Source organism: Grammomys surdaster, unplaced genomic scaffold (assembly GCF_004785775.1).
Source record: "Grammomys surdaster isolate TR1022 unplaced genomic scaffold, NIH_TR_1.0 531, whole genome shotgun sequence".
Taxonomy (NCBI): domain Eukaryota; kingdom Metazoa; phylum Chordata; class Mammalia; order Rodentia; family Muridae; genus Grammomys; species Grammomys surdaster.
The window spans coordinates 500,712-518,999 of NW_021604950.1; the positions used below are offsets into that span (position 1 = coordinate 500,712).

General features: G+C 41.0%; 1 protein-coding gene and 1 pseudogene across 1 annotated transcript; one reads left to right on the forward strand and one right to left on the reverse strand.

The window, feature by feature from the left end:
• Nucleotides 1-4,055: 4,055 nt before the first annotated feature.
• On the reverse strand, nt 4,056-5,021 carry LOC114633141 (vomeronasal type-1 receptor 51-like). Its single transcript, XM_028781755.1, has one exon. It carries the CDS (start codon nt 4,986-4,988, stop codon nt 4,056-4,058), a length of 933 nt encoding a protein of 310 aa, XP_028637588.1. The 5' UTR covers nt 4,989-5,021.
• Nucleotides 5,022-10,122: 5,101 nt separating this feature from the next.
• LOC114633144 lies at nt 10,123-10,676 on the forward strand (annotated as a pseudogene).
• Nucleotides 10,677-18,288: the final 7,612 nt, after the last annotated feature.

The following is an 18,288-nucleotide window of genomic DNA, read 5'->3' on the forward strand; positions in this document are numbered from 1 at the left end:
GATAATAATGACATGTAAAAAAACTACTATATAAGATATATGAGCCTTTTCATTCTCTGTTTATCTTCACAAATTATGACATCCCTTAGCCTCTCTGATGAGGTTACAGGACACAGATTGTTAATAAACAGTGAACATAGTCCTAATGGACATGATATTTGTTTTCATTAATCATTTCTGTGTTCTAGAAATTGAATAAATATTTTTTATAATTTTCTGATTGAATTTCCCAACAAACTCACTGGGAAGGAGGTCATATCTGCTTAGCAGCAAAGCCATGCCTCTTAGGAGACAAAAAAAAAATCTCACAACTAAGTTGGAAACATCTAACCAAGAGAAAGAGAGGGGCCCAAGAGAAGGCACAAGAATGAGTGACTGGTTCATTCACACCACAGGAGTCCAATAGAGTCCAGTAAACTGAAAGCTATATTATTTACACAGAGGGCCTTGTGCAGACCCATGCAGGTCCTGTGCCTGCTGTTTCAGTCCATGTGAGTTCTTAGGAGCTTTGTTCAGTTGATTTAGAGGTCTTGCTCTCTTATTGTCCTCTATTTTCTTTGCTATTCCATTCTTTCTGTCTTGTCTTCCATGGGGTTCCCTGAATTCTGAAGAGAGATTAGACAGAGGCATTCCTCTTGAAGCTATGTGTTCTTGGGCTGTCTCTTTCTGTCTCTGTCTCTCTGTCTTTCTGTCTCTCTCTCTGTCTCTTTCTCTCTGTCTCTGTCTCTCTCTTCCTCTCTGCATTATGTCTGGCTGTGGGTCTCTATATTTGTTTACAGCAGCTGCAGGAGGAAGTCTCTCATGATGTCTGAATAAGGCACTAATTTAGGAGTACAGAAGAATATCACTGAGACATGTTACCAAGTCAGAAAAACCTCTCAGGTGTCCTTCTCTTTTACTGTCCCATGGAAATCCCAAAAGAATACAGGCAGTTACCAAGACAAGGGGTTGCTGTCCACAAAATGACAGCAAAGCCCCTTTACTAAAGACAACAACCACAAAATGCATGGAACATGGAGAGATTGATCTGATGCCAATGTAGAAACTTCACCCTACATTCTTGTGTCTTTCATATGAGAAGATACTTTTCAGGCTACTAAAAGACAAGGTAAGCACCAAGACAACCACACAGCACCAAGCCAACCACACAGTCTTTGATTCTGTCCCATTAGCAAAATGACCTAGGGCAATGCTGGCACAAAACTTGTAGGAATAGCCAATCAACGTGTGATTTGACCTAAGGCCCATTCCATGAGCTGTACCCCATCCCCAAAACTGTTTGGGTGAGCAATAGCCAGTAACTAGATAGATCAGAGATTAATGGTAAAGCTAAAGACTGCTAATCTTAGAAAAGGTGATGGTACCATGTCTCAATGATATTCTTCTGTACTCTTAGATGAGTGTCTTATTCAGTCATCATAAGAGATTTCCACCTGCAGTTGCTGCAAACAAATACAGTGACCCACAGCCAGACATAATGCAGAGAGAGAGAAGGAGAGAGACAGAAAGAGATAGAGACAGACAGAAAGAGACAGAGGCAGAGAGACAGAGACAGAGAGACAGAGAGAGACAGTCCTTGGGGACACATAGCTTCAAGTGGGATGCCTCCACCACATTTCTCTCTCCAGAATTCAGGGAAACCCATGGAAGATAAGGCAGAAAGAATGGAAGAGCAAAGGAAATGGAGGACAACAAGACAGCAAGACCTCTAAATCAACTGAGCAAAGCTTCTATGAACTCACATGGACTGAAGCAGCAAGCACAGAACCTGCATGGGTCTGCACCAAGTCCTCTGCATAAACAATATAGCTTCCAGTTTAGTGTTTTCATGGGACTCCTGAGGTGTGAATGAGCTGCTCCTTCATTCTGTGTCTTCTCTTGGGCCCCTTTCCTTCTGTTAGTGAGTCATGTCCAACTTGGTTGTGATGGTTTTGTCTTATTTTATATAGTATTTTGCTATATTTCGTTATTATCTCTTAGAAAGGCATTCTTTTCTAATGAGAGAAAGAAGTAGAGTGGATTTGGATAAAAGGAGGAATTGGGAAGAACTGAGTCCATGGCTCCAGGGGCACAATGTGCCTCCCACATCCTGAGACTAAAGACTCACATGTCTGATCTGCTATTTACATTGGAGTTTTGCACTCACAAGAAACTCATCCAGGAGATACAAAACTGGAGCTGCCTTTGCAGCTGAGTGCAGAAGTGCATGGTGCTGGCAGGACCTCAGCAAGAGGTTCTCTTTCCCAGGAGAGACTGCAAACAAGATTCAGACAAGCAGAGAGTGGTCTTCAAATCTCTGTGTGGTATACTTTGTCACAAGGTTTTACTATTGAAAAATTACATTCTGGGGTTTTTAGATTCTCATCATTATTTGACTTTAAATTAGTGTGTTGTGTTGTGTGTGTCTGTGTGTTCATGAGTGTGAATACAGGCTCCTATGCATTATGGTATGCATGCACAGATCAGATTTCAACCAATACACTGGTTCTGACTTTCCACTTTGTTGATGGATGGGTCAGGCTAAGTACTGCAGAGATCCTTGGAATTCACTTCCCATCTACCCATAACAACTGTGGGGGTGAAGGATGCCTGGTACTCATTGTCTAGTGATATGTGGATGCTGGGTATCTGAACTCAGGTCTTTGTTGTGCAGTGAATACTTTCTTCACTAAACCTTGGGGACACTAGAGACAATGTTGCGATATGTGTATGAAGATAACATATCTTTTTATGAGGAAGCACAAAAACATGCCATTTAAATGTTCTAGCCACTCAATAAGTGCTAGTGAGTGCATACACATCATATAGCCCATAAACACACATATCTACAACACTTGTTTTCATGCTGAATTGAAAGTCTGTCTATCAAGCAAAAAAATTCTGTTGCCCTTTTATTTGAACCTCCAAAATGATGTGGTTTGTGTGTCTGAGTCTAAGTGTATTGCTATCCTATATCAGTCAATCCATGTAAAACTTCATTTCTCTCACTGAGATAACACATTCATTGTTTGTCTGTGTTCCACTGTTGCTGAACAACCAAGGCTGAGACAAACAAGCTGAAGCCAGAAATCAGTTTATTGTATAGACACAGTAAGTCTAGAGGACAACAGTCTAAAACCTGAGCTCCAAGTTAAATTTTAGAAAGATTTTAATGACCCCTGTGTTTCCTTGCTTTAGCAATCTAGAGTGACTTATGTTGAGTTGGGATATTAAACTTCTTAATACAGTTTATTCAACTGCCTCATAAACAGTAATGCTTCCCTCCAAACCAGAATTTACCAGAAGTTATCTCTAGTGCAGACTGAAGGAGGAGGAATAGGATTTCAGGAGAGCTGTGGGGTAGAGTCTTGAACCTCCAGGGAGCTGGCCAGTGTGCTGTGGATATTTTCTGCTGTTCAGGGCTCCATCCCACAGCACTCTGTGCTGGAATTGACTTGCACCTGAAGATTGAACACTATCCTATACCATGCAGAGGGTGTGTTTTGGTCATATGTTCTGTTAATTCTAGTTCTGTTAATTCTGTTGTTTCCATTTTAAATCCTAGGAATTCTAAATCCTGTTATTTTTAGTATTTCTGTACAAGTTAACCTGTGCCTTTTGCACATAGTTCTGTTTTGAAAGTTATTTGTGTAATTCCTTTTCTTTCTAGATCATAGCACTACTTATGGCAAAAAATGTTTCTCTAATTTGTCAAAATATGTATTACAGAAAATTGAAATATCAAAAAATATTAGAAGTGGTCAAACAGTTACAAACATTGTAGGAAACCTAAGATCATGTTGGGCAAAAGCCACCTCACAGAACTCCCTTAAAGATTCATTGAGAAATAAAATAAAATACTATAATGTAAAATACTCTTTTTTTTATATTGAAGGGTATGTGGTTTAATCATTTGTTACATGCTTGATAGCACATGGGTTAGAGTAAATCCTTTTAATAGAAATACAACTTTATATATTCATGTATTCCAAAGCACACAGACACTATGCCATGGTTGACAATTTTGATGCCAGTATATTGGCTTCTCTTAAAGATTCTTGCCCATCAATGAATATTCAAACATTTATTATCCTCTTACACATGGACCTCAAAAAGTTAACGATATGTTTTTCAGTGCTTATAAACACAAAAGGGCTGACTGTGGCATACATGTGGCTCAAAAAGAGTTGCATGTAGTAAGATGTTGGATCATTCAGGAACATAGTTCTTGAGCAGGAGACAATGCTGTCAAAGATGGACATCAGCACAAAGAAGCTCATGAGCATCAGGATGGTCTGGGTGGCTCTTTGCTCTGGGGATGCTTTTGGTGAAAGGCTGGTACCTTGTAGATGTTGGGCCTGTTTCCTGTGCCTACACAAGAGAGACACCATGTACCAAGTTGAGAGGACCATGAGACTAATAAGAAAGATGTCTCTGATGGCCAGCAGTGTAGAAAACATGCTTTTCATGAGGTATGCCATGGGTACAAGAGAGCAGGACTGAGTAACATAAATGAAGTCATTCGTGGTCAAATTGGGGGTGGCAATAATGGATAGTAACAGATGACTGCTAATTAACATATAGAGGACACTCAGCAAAAGGATGGCACATGAGATGTAATGGGGAGATTTATGCTTGAACTTTGCTAAACAGGAGCTTCTGGGACTGAGGATGATGGCCTGGAGGACACTCAACATGCTGGTGGTACAAAGGGAGAGACCCCTCAAAATTCTGTAGAGGTAGACAAGGAATTTACATATGATGTCATTCCATCCGGTCCAAGAAATAAAAATGTCTGTGGCTATGAATTGCATGACCAGTAGCATCAGTAGGTGAGTTAGAGACAAGAGACCAATGGGCATGTCAGTGAGTCTGGGCCTGTGCCCACAAATGAACTTGAGAATATGGAAGAGAAGAAGGAAGTAGTTGCCTGAGATCCCAATGCCAAGTTCAGAGAAAAAGGTGTTTCTTATGTTAGAATTAGTGTGGAGTCTACTCTTCTTACTCATTGTATATAAGAACAGAAGCTAAGGAGAAAAGTGGAGCAATGTCTCATCCTGAGCAAAACCACAAGCTTCACTCCAGACTACTCTTCTGCCCTAAGGAAAACACTCAGTTGCCCGTGCACTCTTATTCCACTGAAAACCACAGGTCCACCTCACACTCCACAGATCATCTCACTTGTCCTAAGTTGAGCCATGGCTGGATCCTGTGTCCCATGGTTGGTATGTGTGTGAGCTCCTTTAAAATTAACAACTGCATACATCACAGATTATGTCTTTTCTTATTTAGCATGTGTCTGTTTTCCTGGAACAGAAACAGCATCTTAATGGTTTTCATCCACAGCATCTTGATTGCCAGGACCTTTATAGAGTTTTACTATTTTGGGCGAGTTTATATGAGGAGGATTGTGTGAAAAAACAGTCCTTCTCAGTGAAACAGGTCTTGTGGATTGGGTATGCACTTATTCTACTTGGGGTTTTCTTTACTCTCTTTACTGATAGTAAAACAAAATTTCTTAATATATTTATATAACAAATGTTGGGAATTGTGATCTGTGAATCCAGACATTTCTTATTCCACCCACAATCTGCTATTTCCTCCAACTGTGACCTTGAACAGTCTTAGGCTGAGCTCCAATCCCCTCCTCCTGAACATATACACAGCCATGTGCCTGCGTAAGTTGGACACTAGGTATATAAGAACATGGTGTATACACACCAAATATGTCAGTGTTCCAGCACAAGATGGTCTCTTTGGATATTTTGCCTGCTGGTTTTCTCATGAGATACCTTATGTTTGTGCTCTGGAAGAGTTAAGGCAGATCATAGTGACTGGTCAGCTCTGTCCCTGCCTGAAACAGAAGATAAAAGATAAAATACAAAACAGCAGAACAGTTGAGCAGAGTCATTTCCAGAGAACTTTCACTGAAAATTCAGTCTTTGAGTGATACTGTGTAAGTACATCTTCCATGTTTCTACTCTCAATCCAGAACATTGTCTGGAAAAGACAAACAAAATGGGCAAATTTCAGTAGGAGACGAGCCTACTCCGTCTCTTCTTTCAGGATATGAAGTCAGAAGGAAATAAAACTACAATAGAGAGTTGAGGCTACCCCAAATTACAGAATCAAATGAAGGTGGCCAAACTCTGTCCTGAAAGACAGGCTCTATATGAGGCCACATTCCCTCTTTTTTTTTTTTTTTATAATTGAGGGTTGAGTCCTTCTCCAGATTCCTGATATACTAACTGGAAGTTTATTGGAAGTATATATTCACAAATGTGCTGTATATATTGTTGAATTGTTACAGTTTCTTTGATTAGACTAACTAAAACATTATGACCAAACCTACCTTGGATGGACACGCTTCATTTCAAGGTAAAGACAAAGACAATATTTTTCTAGTCATCTTGCCACCTACAAATTTAACAGATGATGCAGTTCTACATTATTTTAAATCAAAAGAATCAGTGTCAAGCAATGAGGGCACACACCTTTATTCCAGCACTTCAAAAGCAGAGATTTGTGGGTGTTCAAATTCAAGGCCCAACTGGTCTACAGCATGAGTTCCAGGACAGCCAGGGCTACACAGAGAAACCCTGTCCTGGAAAACCAAACAACAAAAAGAATCAGTAAGGCATGTAGACTTAAGAAAGATGTATACTTTCTATAGAAGTCACTCTGGTGTGTATGAACCCTCCTTGGATACAATCCACAAAGAATTCTCGAGCCTGTCCTTTCCTAGTTGTGCCTCATCAGCTCACACAATCCTGGCTGAGCATGGCTTAAGAGACAAGATGACTCACTCTCTCAGATCTGCAGAATTAAGGGACTCTGATCTAACTGATTGGGCAGGAGAGAAGCTGGAGCTATGGGTCCCTCCATATACACTCTTTGGTTGGTGGTTTAGCCCCTGAGAGCTCTGGCAGGAGGGAAAATGAGATAGGTGTTTTGTGGAGGGGAAACTGGAAAATAAAATAACACTTGAAATGTAAATAAATAAAATATCCAATAAAAAGAAAATAATAAATGATATTTATTCAATGACTAGAACAGAGAAATGATTAATGAACACAAATACTGTATGCATTAAGACCATGTTCACTGTTTATTAACAATCTATGTCCTGCAACCTCATCACCACAGTGACTCAGGTGATGCTTCTGTCAGGCAGAGTGAGGCTAAGGGCTGACATAATTTGTGAAGTTAAACAGGGTATAGAAAGGCTATTAAGATGATCCTAGTCAATAAAGATCAGCAAGGAGCCCTCTGTTAAATGAGGTTTGAACATACAACCCATTTTTTTCCAAAGGCTTTTTGAACTTCTAAGTATTCACACTATAAAAGCCAGTATATAAACACTATTCTTTTTATGGTATGTGATCAACAGAAACAAAATTAAGTGTTTTAGTTTAAATTTAAAGTTAGAACATCACTCACTACCTTTTAAGATGTATACAAAGGATCACTTTTGAAATCCTCTAGAAATTACACCTCACAACTTATGGATGATGAAGTAAATTTGGTAATTAGTTCAGAAAAATAAATTGAAATTAAAATTAATAGACATCTTATAAAAATTAAGTAATTTTAGGACCTTAAGGAAATGAATATCCTTGAAAGAAAATGCACTTGATGCAGAACACAGTACCCTGTGCTGAGAGGGTGTCAGAGCTCAGTGTCACCATGGTAGATGCTGAAACTCCCCCTGCAGTGACAGAATTCTTCCTCCCACAGCTTGCCTTGGTCCTAACCACTTTCTAATTCTGTACTTACTCAGGGCACTTACTAAGATGGAAGTGGCAAGGCAGATGGAATCTGAGCCCGAGGAGATCCTGCACAGTCTTAGGTGAAGGGAGTCTTTAAAGCATCTCTGCAGCCTGTAATTTTAGTGTGTGTCAGTGACAAGTTCCCATTTGAGAGCAGGGACATGTGGCTTCCCACTGGAACATTTTCCTTGTTGAGTTGACTCTCCTCTGTTGGATAACAGCCATCCTGGGAGAGCTGGGCCCAAACTTTTCACTGAGTTTCCTTGGCACACCTGCAAGTTAGATCAGGACACAATCTAGTCAGCCCAACTTGCTAATTTTCCCTCAGGCAAAATGAGTACAAACTAAACTTCTAATGCATAATTCACCTGCTTAACTGTAAGACCTCTGGTGCCTTCCTTGAGCTTCCATGTTTCTGATTAAATCTATACAGTGGGTGACAGGCTGCTTCTTCAGGGACCTTCAACATACAGAGAACCTGTATCCAAGAAATCTTGGTTCTGTGCCCTGTGATTTCCAGATTTCCAGCTAGAAGTAAATAGTAAAAATGAATTTAAAGAAAATGCAGAAGAAAAAGAAGCCTTAAGAGTTTGGGGCTATTCAGTCATAGTCAACTTGTACAAAACTGTGCCCGAGGCCAACCCTGGACTGGATTCTTCTCCCCAAGGAGCTTAAATGGCCAGCTTCCTCCTCACCGATGAAGTCAGGAAGTCTTAGCATCTGAATAGACAGAAATGACATGCACTTTTGCTTTCATTCCCGTGATCCTTATCTACAGTAATATAAAATTCTGACAAATGGAGAGATGTCCCATACTCAGAAGAGAGTCCAAACATCCAGGGTGGTATATGCCTGTTTGTGGACCTCAGAATCAGAAGATAGCATTTTATAATAACTGCTCTCAATATGCCAAAGGTTCATACAGGAGCAAAGCACGAAAGATTGCTTATTTCAGAAAGGACTAGCTAGCTCAGTAGGTAGAGCATGGGACTTTTAATCCCAGCGTCAAAGGTTCAGGCCTCACGTTGGGCACCATCTGTATCAGATGGTGTTTAGAAAGCTGCAGCACCGCCTCTGCTAGCTATCTGTGCCACCCACCATGTTCCTGCACTAGAAGCAGCCAGAGGCCAAGTGTACCCCATGATACGTTACTGTGGCAGCTGGTTCCATCAATCAGCTCCAAGGAGAGCATGCCCAAAAGTATGGATTTTGGGCCAATCCTGTCACCCTCATGGTTCTTTGCTAAGCCCCAGACAATACTCGCCATGCTCATGGTTCCTGATAGAATGAAGACTCTTAATGCTAAAAATTATCTAATGGATTTTTATATTTGGAAATGATCAATACACAAGGTACCCAACCAATTAGAGTTATTACCCAATATCTAACCTTTTGATAGAAATTGTTACCCGGAACTGTTAAAGATCTATGGTTCTTCATGTTGTTTCCTTTCTCCTTCCTCTTTTCTCCTCCCCTTCCTTTTCCTTCCAACTCCTCACTCTGCCTACCTCTTCTACTGCCCAATCACCAAGCTCCACTGCAAATATAATGTAGCAAGAAAATATCTTGCTTCATTAAGGAATTAAACATATGTAAAAACTAATAACATGTACTCTCTAAGATCCAGCACAAGGCACCTGAGGGAGTAGACCCCTCAGAGGAAAGGCAAGGCATCCATTAATAAATACCCAGCTCATGCCAAGGGGGAAGTCTGAACGCTGCACAGTGGCTTCATGAGCATTTTAATGCTCATACAACAGGCATAGCTCAGCTGGGGAAGGGGAAGCACACAGCATGGAGGGCACTGGGAAACGTTCATCCCATGGCCATCCCTTCCCGGAGTGTGCTAGGCTTCATCCTAGTCTCCTTCACAGGCCATTGCCATCTGACTGTCACCAGATTCTCAGAATGAGCATGTAGTTGGTGTGGCAGAGGGGGTCCCCTTTGCTCCTCCTGCTTTAGGAAGTCATTGTTCTCTCGAAGAACAGACTCCTCTTGGATAAAGAGATAGAGGTGCACATTCCAGATCCAAAATGGACTTGCTCTGTGACTCTGGACAGGTAAATCAACATGGTGAGTTTTCACTTCTCTGAGTCTTTAAAAATGATTATAAAAAACTTTTATGGTCAGTCAGTCAGTGAGATCCTGTCTCAAAACAACACTGTTACCACACGAAGGCATCACCCTTAGTTACTTTGCTTAAAATTAAGTTAGGAGCCAGCAAGCCCTTCACATTTTGAATTGGTTGGAATCAGTATAAGAGCCCTTCCTTTGGAACTCATTTAGTGCCTGACTTCGGTGATCAACTTTAGTTTGGATGAATCCACAGCAACAGTTTAACTCTGCTTCCAGCTCCCAACCTTGAGGAGCGATCAAAGCTCGAGTCAGGGAGATGGAGGAAGAGGCTGAGAAGCTAAAGGAGCTACAAAACAAGATAAAGAAGCAGATGAATATGAGTCCACCCCCAGGCAATGCTGGCCCAGTGATCATGTCTCTTGAGGAGAAGATGAAGGCTCATGCCCGTTCTATCTACGTTGGCAATGTGTACTATGGTGCAACAGCAGAAGAGCTGGAAGTCCATTTTCATGGCTGTGGTTCAGTCAACCCTGTTACTATACTCTGTGAAAAATTTAGTGGCCATCCCAAAGGGTTTGCATATATAGAGTTCTCAGACAAAAATCAGTGAGGACGTCCCTGGCCTTAGATGAGTCTCTGTTTAGAGGAAGACAAATCAAGGTGACTCCCAAACGAACCAACAGACCAGGCATCAGCACAACAGACCAGGAGTTCCTGCGTGCCCGATACCGTACCCGGACTACCAATTACAACAGCTCCCGATCTCAACTCTACAGTGGTTTTAACAGCAAGCTCCGGGGTTGAATCTACAGGGTCCGGGCTAGAGCAACATCATGGTATTCCCCTTACTAAAAAAAAAGTGTGTATTAGGAGGAAAGAGGAAAAAAAGAGGAAAGAAGGAAAAAAAAGAATTAAAAAAAAAGAAAAACAGAAGATGACCTTGAAGGAAAAAATTTTTTTTTTTTTTTTAAAAAAAAGATATACTGTGGAAGCGGGGAGAATCCCATAACTAACTGTGAGGAGGGACCTGCTTTGGGAGTAAGGGAAGGCCCAGGGTGTAGGGCAGAGGCTACATATTCCCTCTGGGGATTCGCCGTGGACACATCTCAACTGTGCAAGCTGCTCTCTGTTTCCCTGCTCCCCTTCATTCTCTCTGGGCCTGCTCAAGGGTAGGTGGGCTCGGGTGGTAGGAGGGCTTTTTTTTTTTTTTTTTTTTTTTTTTTTGGCTCTGGAAGGACACCAAACTGTTCAGCCTGTTTCCTTCCCTCCTGCTCCTGTCCTACCAGGTCTCCACCCACCCTCCCCTTCTTTCCTCCGGCTTCCTGCCCCTCCAGTTTGGTTGGTGATCTATTTTGTTTCCTTTTGTGTTTCTTTTTCTGTTTTGAGTGTCTTTCTTTATAGGTTTCTGTAGCCAGAAGATCTCGCTCCCAGCGGCTCCAGTGTAAATTCCCCTTACCCTTGGGGAAATGCATTACTTTGTTTTGGGGAGTTTGGGGGTGTTTTTGTTTTTCAGGTGTTATTGTTTTGTTTTTTCTTTACTTTTTTTCTCTTTTATTTGGAGGAATGGGAAGAACTGAGAACAGGGTGGCATGGGTCAGGGGGTGGCTTTTGTTTATTTTTTTTAAACTCATTTCCTGGGGATGGGAATTTTTAAAAATAATGTGTCATGAATAAAGTTGTTTTATGAAAAAAACCTTTTATGAGCATTTTGCCTATATGTGAGTACATTGTATGCTTGCTTTTGCCTGATGTATTCAGAGTAGGTAATGGATCCTGCAGAGCTACAGTCAAGGATGTTTGGGAGTTCCTAAATAGATGCTAGGAACTGACCTGGAATCCCTCCAAAAGCAGCCAGTGCCCTTGAATGAAATATTTTCAGCACATAACATCTCAAGCATTTTTATTGCTAAATATTCATGGTGCCTCATCTTTTATGTTTCACATAAATCCTTGGATATATTTGCCATTTCTATGAAGAGTGGCTTTGGAATTCTGACGGGGATCACATCTAGTCTGTGGGTGGCTTTTGATAGTAGAAGCATTTACACAACATTCATTCTCTTCAGCCCAGGACCATGAGGAGTCCTTTCTGACCTCCAGAATTTCCTTTATTCAGTGTTTAAATTTCTTTCATTGTGTAATTGATTCACTTACTTGGTTAGACTTAACTCAAGGCAAGTTACTCATTTACTTACTCGCTTACTTAAGATTCTTGTGAATGGGATTCCTTCACAACAGGTTTATTATCACTGCACAGGAAAGCTGCACATATCTAGCTGTGTATCCTGCTCCTTTGTGGAGCTTTACGTGGCCAGGGTCTCTTATGTACACAATGCAAGTAGCTTGACTTTTTCATCTCTATCTCCCTTATCTCATTCCTATAGCTTCTTGCTCTAGCTAAGCCTTAAAGGACTGTAGTAAAGAGGGAAGGTGGCACCCTGTTTGCACTCTTGATTTTAGTAGATGTGCCTGAGGTTCCCCAATGTATAGTATATTTTGACTATAGATTTGTGAAATATAACTATTAGTATATGGAAGTATGTGCATATATTCCTGCCTTCTTTTATCATGAAAAGTTGTTAGACTTTCACAAAGGCCTTTTCTGCATCTATTGACATGACCCCATGTTTCTTTCTTTGAGCTCTATCTTTTTCTCTCTGTGGACTCTGTCCGTTAACTAAGATATCCTGGGGAGCAGGTAGACATTGACATCTTATAGAAACTAGGTTTTAGCCACTATTCTAGAGTACTTGTTAAGGGCCAGATGTCCATGATACATCAGAATGGATGTGAAGCCTGACTCTGTTCTGTATTGATGGAGCCATGAACTTTGACAGCTTCAAAGAACCCTTGTTACTTGTTTGTCAAACAGATAGGGAAGTTCTTACTTCCCAGGGTGTTGAGGAATTAGGTACTTGAGAGTAGGTATTTTGTACATAGGGAGTACTCCCTAACAAAGTCAGGAGAAGATAGACTGGTGTTATCACAAGAGAATGCCCTACAGGACACGTATCTTCTTGGCCCATGGTGGACACCTCAAACAGATGTCTATGAGTGTGCATGTTGTCACTGTAGAAAAAAAAAGTGGATGAACAAATACCAGCTATTATGAAAATAGGCTATTCTCTGGTTGGCTGTGCATAAACTTGCATTTTTATCCATTTCTTACAGGCTGATGCAGCCATAATGATTTGGGGCCTTATGAACTCTGTGGAAGCTGACATTTGGTTTACCAAATGAACTTGCAGAGTAGTCTTGAGTAAGATTCTGAGAAGAAAACAAAGGATTCTGGTCCATGGTTGCTTCATGAGCATCATAGCAAACCACAGTAACCATGTGAGAGATTCTTCTTTAAGGGTCAGTAATGAAAGATCAGCAGGTATTAGATTTCCTCACTGCCCTCTTCTGTTCTTTGTGTTCAGTCTGTCGGGGGAAAAAACTAAGTCCAGAAAACCAGCAGCTTGTCTCTTATTGATTCTAACCTTAGATCACTGATGCTTGGATAGGGGCACCAGAGGCTTCCCGGCCTTCTCCTGAGCCCTGTCCAGGCTGCTCTGGATTCCTCAGTGGGCTCATAAGCAGAAGGAATCTTTTCTATTGCTCCTGATGCCCAAGTGCAAGATCTCTAGTCTTCTATAGCTCTCCTGTTCATTGTCTCAAAAATACTGCTCTGGATTACGTGAATAAGGGAAGAAACATGCCAGAGCTTGGCATGGTTGCCACAGCCCAGCATCCCTGTGTTGGGCATGGGTATGATAGATAATACTGTCAAGCTTAAGAACCCAGAATCTACTAGGATTCTAAGCATGTTCTAGGCATGTCTGTGACAATCTATTGACTAAGTTACTTTTGCTGGGAAGACTCAGCCTAACTGGATAATCCCCCTCTATATGCTGAGTAAAAAGGAGAAACAGCTGAGTACTTGCATTCATCTCTCTGTTCCTCAAATGTGAAAATTTTACCAGTTGCTTCATGTTCTTGCTATAATGTCATTCCCACCATGAAGGCTGCACCTTCAAATTATGAGGCAAAATAAACACTTTTTTCTGAAGGTGCTTCTGATTTAAAAAAATAAATAGGAAACTAACATTGCTCCAAAGAGAAGCCCTATTCAGTTTTTGCCTAAATTTCTTCCACAGCTCCCAGATTTCCCCGCAGTGGCTGATAGATGGAAGATGAAGGTCTGCAGGTTGCCAGGCAGTCTCTCCTCACCTGGCGATCTCTCTAGAAGCAGAATCACATAAGAATCCTGTCATAAGGCAATTACCTAAGGCCCTGAACACTGTTGAGGCGGTGACTTCGATATATCAGGATATACAGGCTTCCCTCACCTACTCCAGACATCAAAGGAATTGATCAGTGAGAGTACACCTCCCACAATGCCTTGTGACTTGTGGGACTGGGTGATGTCCCAGACACCCACTGCTTTGTAGGCTAGGAAATCTGAAGGAAATACTGAAAGCCATAACTTCTTTGTGTTTGACCAGAAAAGCCAGAGTCGCAGCATGATCACCAAAGACCTAGCATGAGCTTTCTTGTGAGGTCTTATTACCACTCTAGGACAACAGGCAGAAAGGTTTACCTGCCTGCAACCTGCAGTCAATTTGTACTTAGTCTACTCCTGAGTTCTGGCCCTGTGTCTTCCCTTGGTTGGCTCCTTCACATCCTGCAGAGGCCTGGGGAAATAGGATGCAGGAGAGGGTGCGTTGAGGACTCACTGTGTTTTCCTCATCAAAACTTACTTGTGTGTTATATACATATTTCAGGAGGTGAAGAAAAGAATAAAAGGTGTTTTGCACACCCTGTTTCTCTCTAAAGTCTATGGGCATTGTTCATTTATGAGACAGTGTTGGCCTAGAACACTAATAACATCTTTTTCTGCAGCTTGTGGAGTGTAGATTTGATGGTCCTGTGCCAGGACTCCTGCCTATTGCTTGTAAGTCTTCATTTTCCTTACTCCTGGGAGTAACCATCTTAGAAGACAGAAGAGGAAAAGAAATCAAGGAGATAGATTTGAGATGGGGAGAAAGTAGTGAGCATAGCAGGTCCCTGCAATAGAAGCCCGAGTGAGCTCCCAGCTAGGATGTGGGATCCAAGTTAGATAGAGATAGTTAAGATTTCCCTCTGCCTCCTGGTCCTGGCAAGTCAGATTTTCTCACAAGTGGAAAATGCTTCCCTGTTCCTGCCTGGAATGCTCTAGAAGCTTGAGTATAAGAATCCCCCTTATACTATGCAGAGGTCAGCCCTATGCAAATCTAATAGTAGACCCATTGGGAGAAAGAGCTCCAAATCTTCCTTGGCATCTCCAGCAGTCCCTGTTCTGATTTTAGTCTTGTCTTACCCCCTGAGGTCAATGAGGCTTTCTCTGGTACCAACTGTACCTGTCCAAGCTAGGAAAGGCTTCCATCTCAGCCCTACTACAGAAGGCACCAATGTAAATTTGATGGTGACCAGCCAAAGGTGCCAGAATATTTGGATGAGCTCTTAGATGCCCGAAATGTTCCCTGGAGTTAACCTGGTATCCTGGTGCCTGAGAAATGAGAATGACAGGGTATACCCCCTCTCTCACAACATGAGTCCAGAAGCATTTAAATCATCTTACAGCCTAAGAAGAGTTTAGGCAACAACCCATTTTCTGTGAACACCATTTTTTTCTCATTGGAAAAATCTGTGAGTACATGCATTACATACCTTAATAAAAAAAGATGGCTTCACACTGTGGGCCAGGACAGGGTATTTTGCTTGAGTTATAGGGATAGAAAGTGGGTATAAGATAAGCAGATCTTGGGTTTCAGCTCTGCACCCAATCCCACAAACTCCAGAGGAGGCATGCTCCCAGGAGCTCTAACCCTGCCAGTATCTTAGGTAAGGAGACAGCAATACCTGCCCCAAACAGGGAGTAACTGGGACCCACTTTAACCCAGGAATTCACTCCTGACCAGGAGCACCAATCCCTTAAGATCTGTGCCTGAGCACTGAGCAGATCCTGAGCTTCAGCTCTGCACCCAATCCCACAAAACCCAGAGGAGGTGGGGCAGCCAGGAGCTCTAACCCCAGCAGCAACACCCACCCCTAACAGTTCTGACACAACCAAGATAATAGGAAAGACAGACTTCAGTCAGAGACAGCACAGGTAGCACTAAAGATATCCAGATGGCAATAGGCAAGCACAAGAACATAAGCATCAGCAACCTAGGGTACTTGGCATCATCAGAACCTAGTTCTCCCACAGTAGACATTCCTGAATACTCCATTACACCAGGAAAGGAAGATTCAGATTTAAAATCACTTCTAATGATGATGATAGAGGACTTTAAGAAGGACATATATAACACTTGCAAAGAAATGGAGAACAGAGGTAAACAGGTAGAAGTCCTTAAAGAGAAACACAAAAATCCCTTAAAGAATTATAAGAAAACACAACCAAACAGGTGAAGGAATTGAACAAAACCATCTAGGACATAAAAATGGAAATAGAAGCAATAAAGAAATCTCAAAGGGAGACAACTCTGGAGATAGAAAACCTTGGAAAGAAATCAGGAGTCATAGATGCAAGCATCACTAACAGAATACAAGAGATAGAAGAGAGAATCTCAGGTGCAGAAGATATTATAGAAAATATTGACACAACTGTCAAAGAAAATGCAAAGTGCAAAAAGTTGCTAACCCAAAACATCCAGGAAATCCAGGACACAATGAGAAGACCAAGCCTAAGTATAATAGGTATAGAAGAGAGTGAAGATACCCAACTGAAAGGGCTAATAAGTATCTTCAACAAAATTATAAATGAAAACTTCTCTAACCTAAAGAACAAGATGCCCATAGATATACAAGAAGTCTACAGAATGCCAAAGAGACTAGACTAGAGAAGAAATGCCTCCTGTCACATAAGAATCAAAACAACAAATGCACAAAACAAAGAAAGAATATTAAATGCAGTAAGGGAAAAAAGCCAAGTAACATATAAAGGCAGATCTATCAGAATTACACCAGACTTTTCAGCAGGTACTAAAAAAAGCCAGAAGATTCTGGACAGATGCCATACAGACACTAAGGGAACACAAATGCCAGCCGAGGCTACTATACCCAGCAAAACTCACAATAACTATAGATGGAGAAACCAAGATAGTCCATAACAAAACCAAATTTACACAATATGTTTCCACAAACCCAGCACTACAAAGGTTAATAGAGGGAAAACTCCAACAAGGAAGGAAATTATATCCTAGAAAGAGCAAGAAAGTAATCTTCTTCAAACAAATCTAAAAGAAGATAGCCACACAAACATAATTCCCCTATAATAAAAAAATAACAGGAAGCAACAATGACTTTTCCTTAATATCTCTTAACATTGGACTCAATTCCCCAATAAAAAGACACAGACTAAAGGACTGGATACATAAAAGGACCCAGCATTTTGCTGCATGCAGGAAACACACCTCAGTGACAAAAACAGTCACTACCTTAGAGTAAAAGGTTGGAAAACAATTTTTCAAGCAAATGGTCCTAAGAAACAAGCTGAAGTAGCCATTCTAATATTGAATAAAATCAAATATCAGCTAAAAGCTATCAAAAAGGATAATGAAGGACATTTCATACTCATCAAAGGAAAACTCAACCAAGATGAACTCTCAATTCTGAACATCTATGTGCCAAATGGAAGAGCACCCACTTTCAGAAAAGAAACTTTACTAAAGCTCAAGGCACACATAACACTGCACACAGTAATACTGGGAGACTTCAACACTCCACTCTCATCAATGGACAGATCATAGAAACAGAAACTAAACAGAGACACAGTGAAACTAAGAGCATTTATGAACCAAATGGATTTAGCAGATATCTAGAGAACATTTTATCCTAAAACAAAAGAATATATCTTTTTCTCAGCACCTCATGGTATCTTCTCCAAAATTGACCATATAATTGGTTACAAAACAGGCCTCAGCAGATACAAGAAAATTGAAATAATTTCATGGATCCTATAAGATCACCATAGACTAAGGCTGGTCTTCAATAATGAAAAAAACAATGGAAAGCCCACATTCACGAGGAAACTGAACAATGCTCTACTCTATGATAATGTGGTCAGGGAAGAAATAAAGAAAGAAATTAGAGACTTTTTAGAATTTAATGACAATCAAGACACATCATACCAAAACTTATGGAACACAATGAAAGCAGTGCTAAGAGGAAAGTCATAGCTCTAAGTGCCTACAAATAGAACCTGGAGACAGCATACATTAGCACCTTCACAAAATACATGAAAGCTCTAGAACAAAAACAAGCAAACACACCAAAGAGGAGTAGACAGCAGGAAATAATGAAACTCAGGGCTGAAATCAACCAAGTAGAAACAAAAAGAACTATACAAATAATCAATAAAACCAGGAGCTGGTTCCTTGAGAAAATTAACAAGGTAGATAAGCCCTTAGCCAGACTAATCAGAGGACTCAGGATATAT

What these genes read in the sequence shown, in the direction of transcription:
- LOC114633141 (XM_028781755.1), bottom strand. Translation starts at nt 4,988, where the DNA reads ATGAGTAAGAAGAGTAGACTCCACACTAATTCTAACATAAGAAACACC.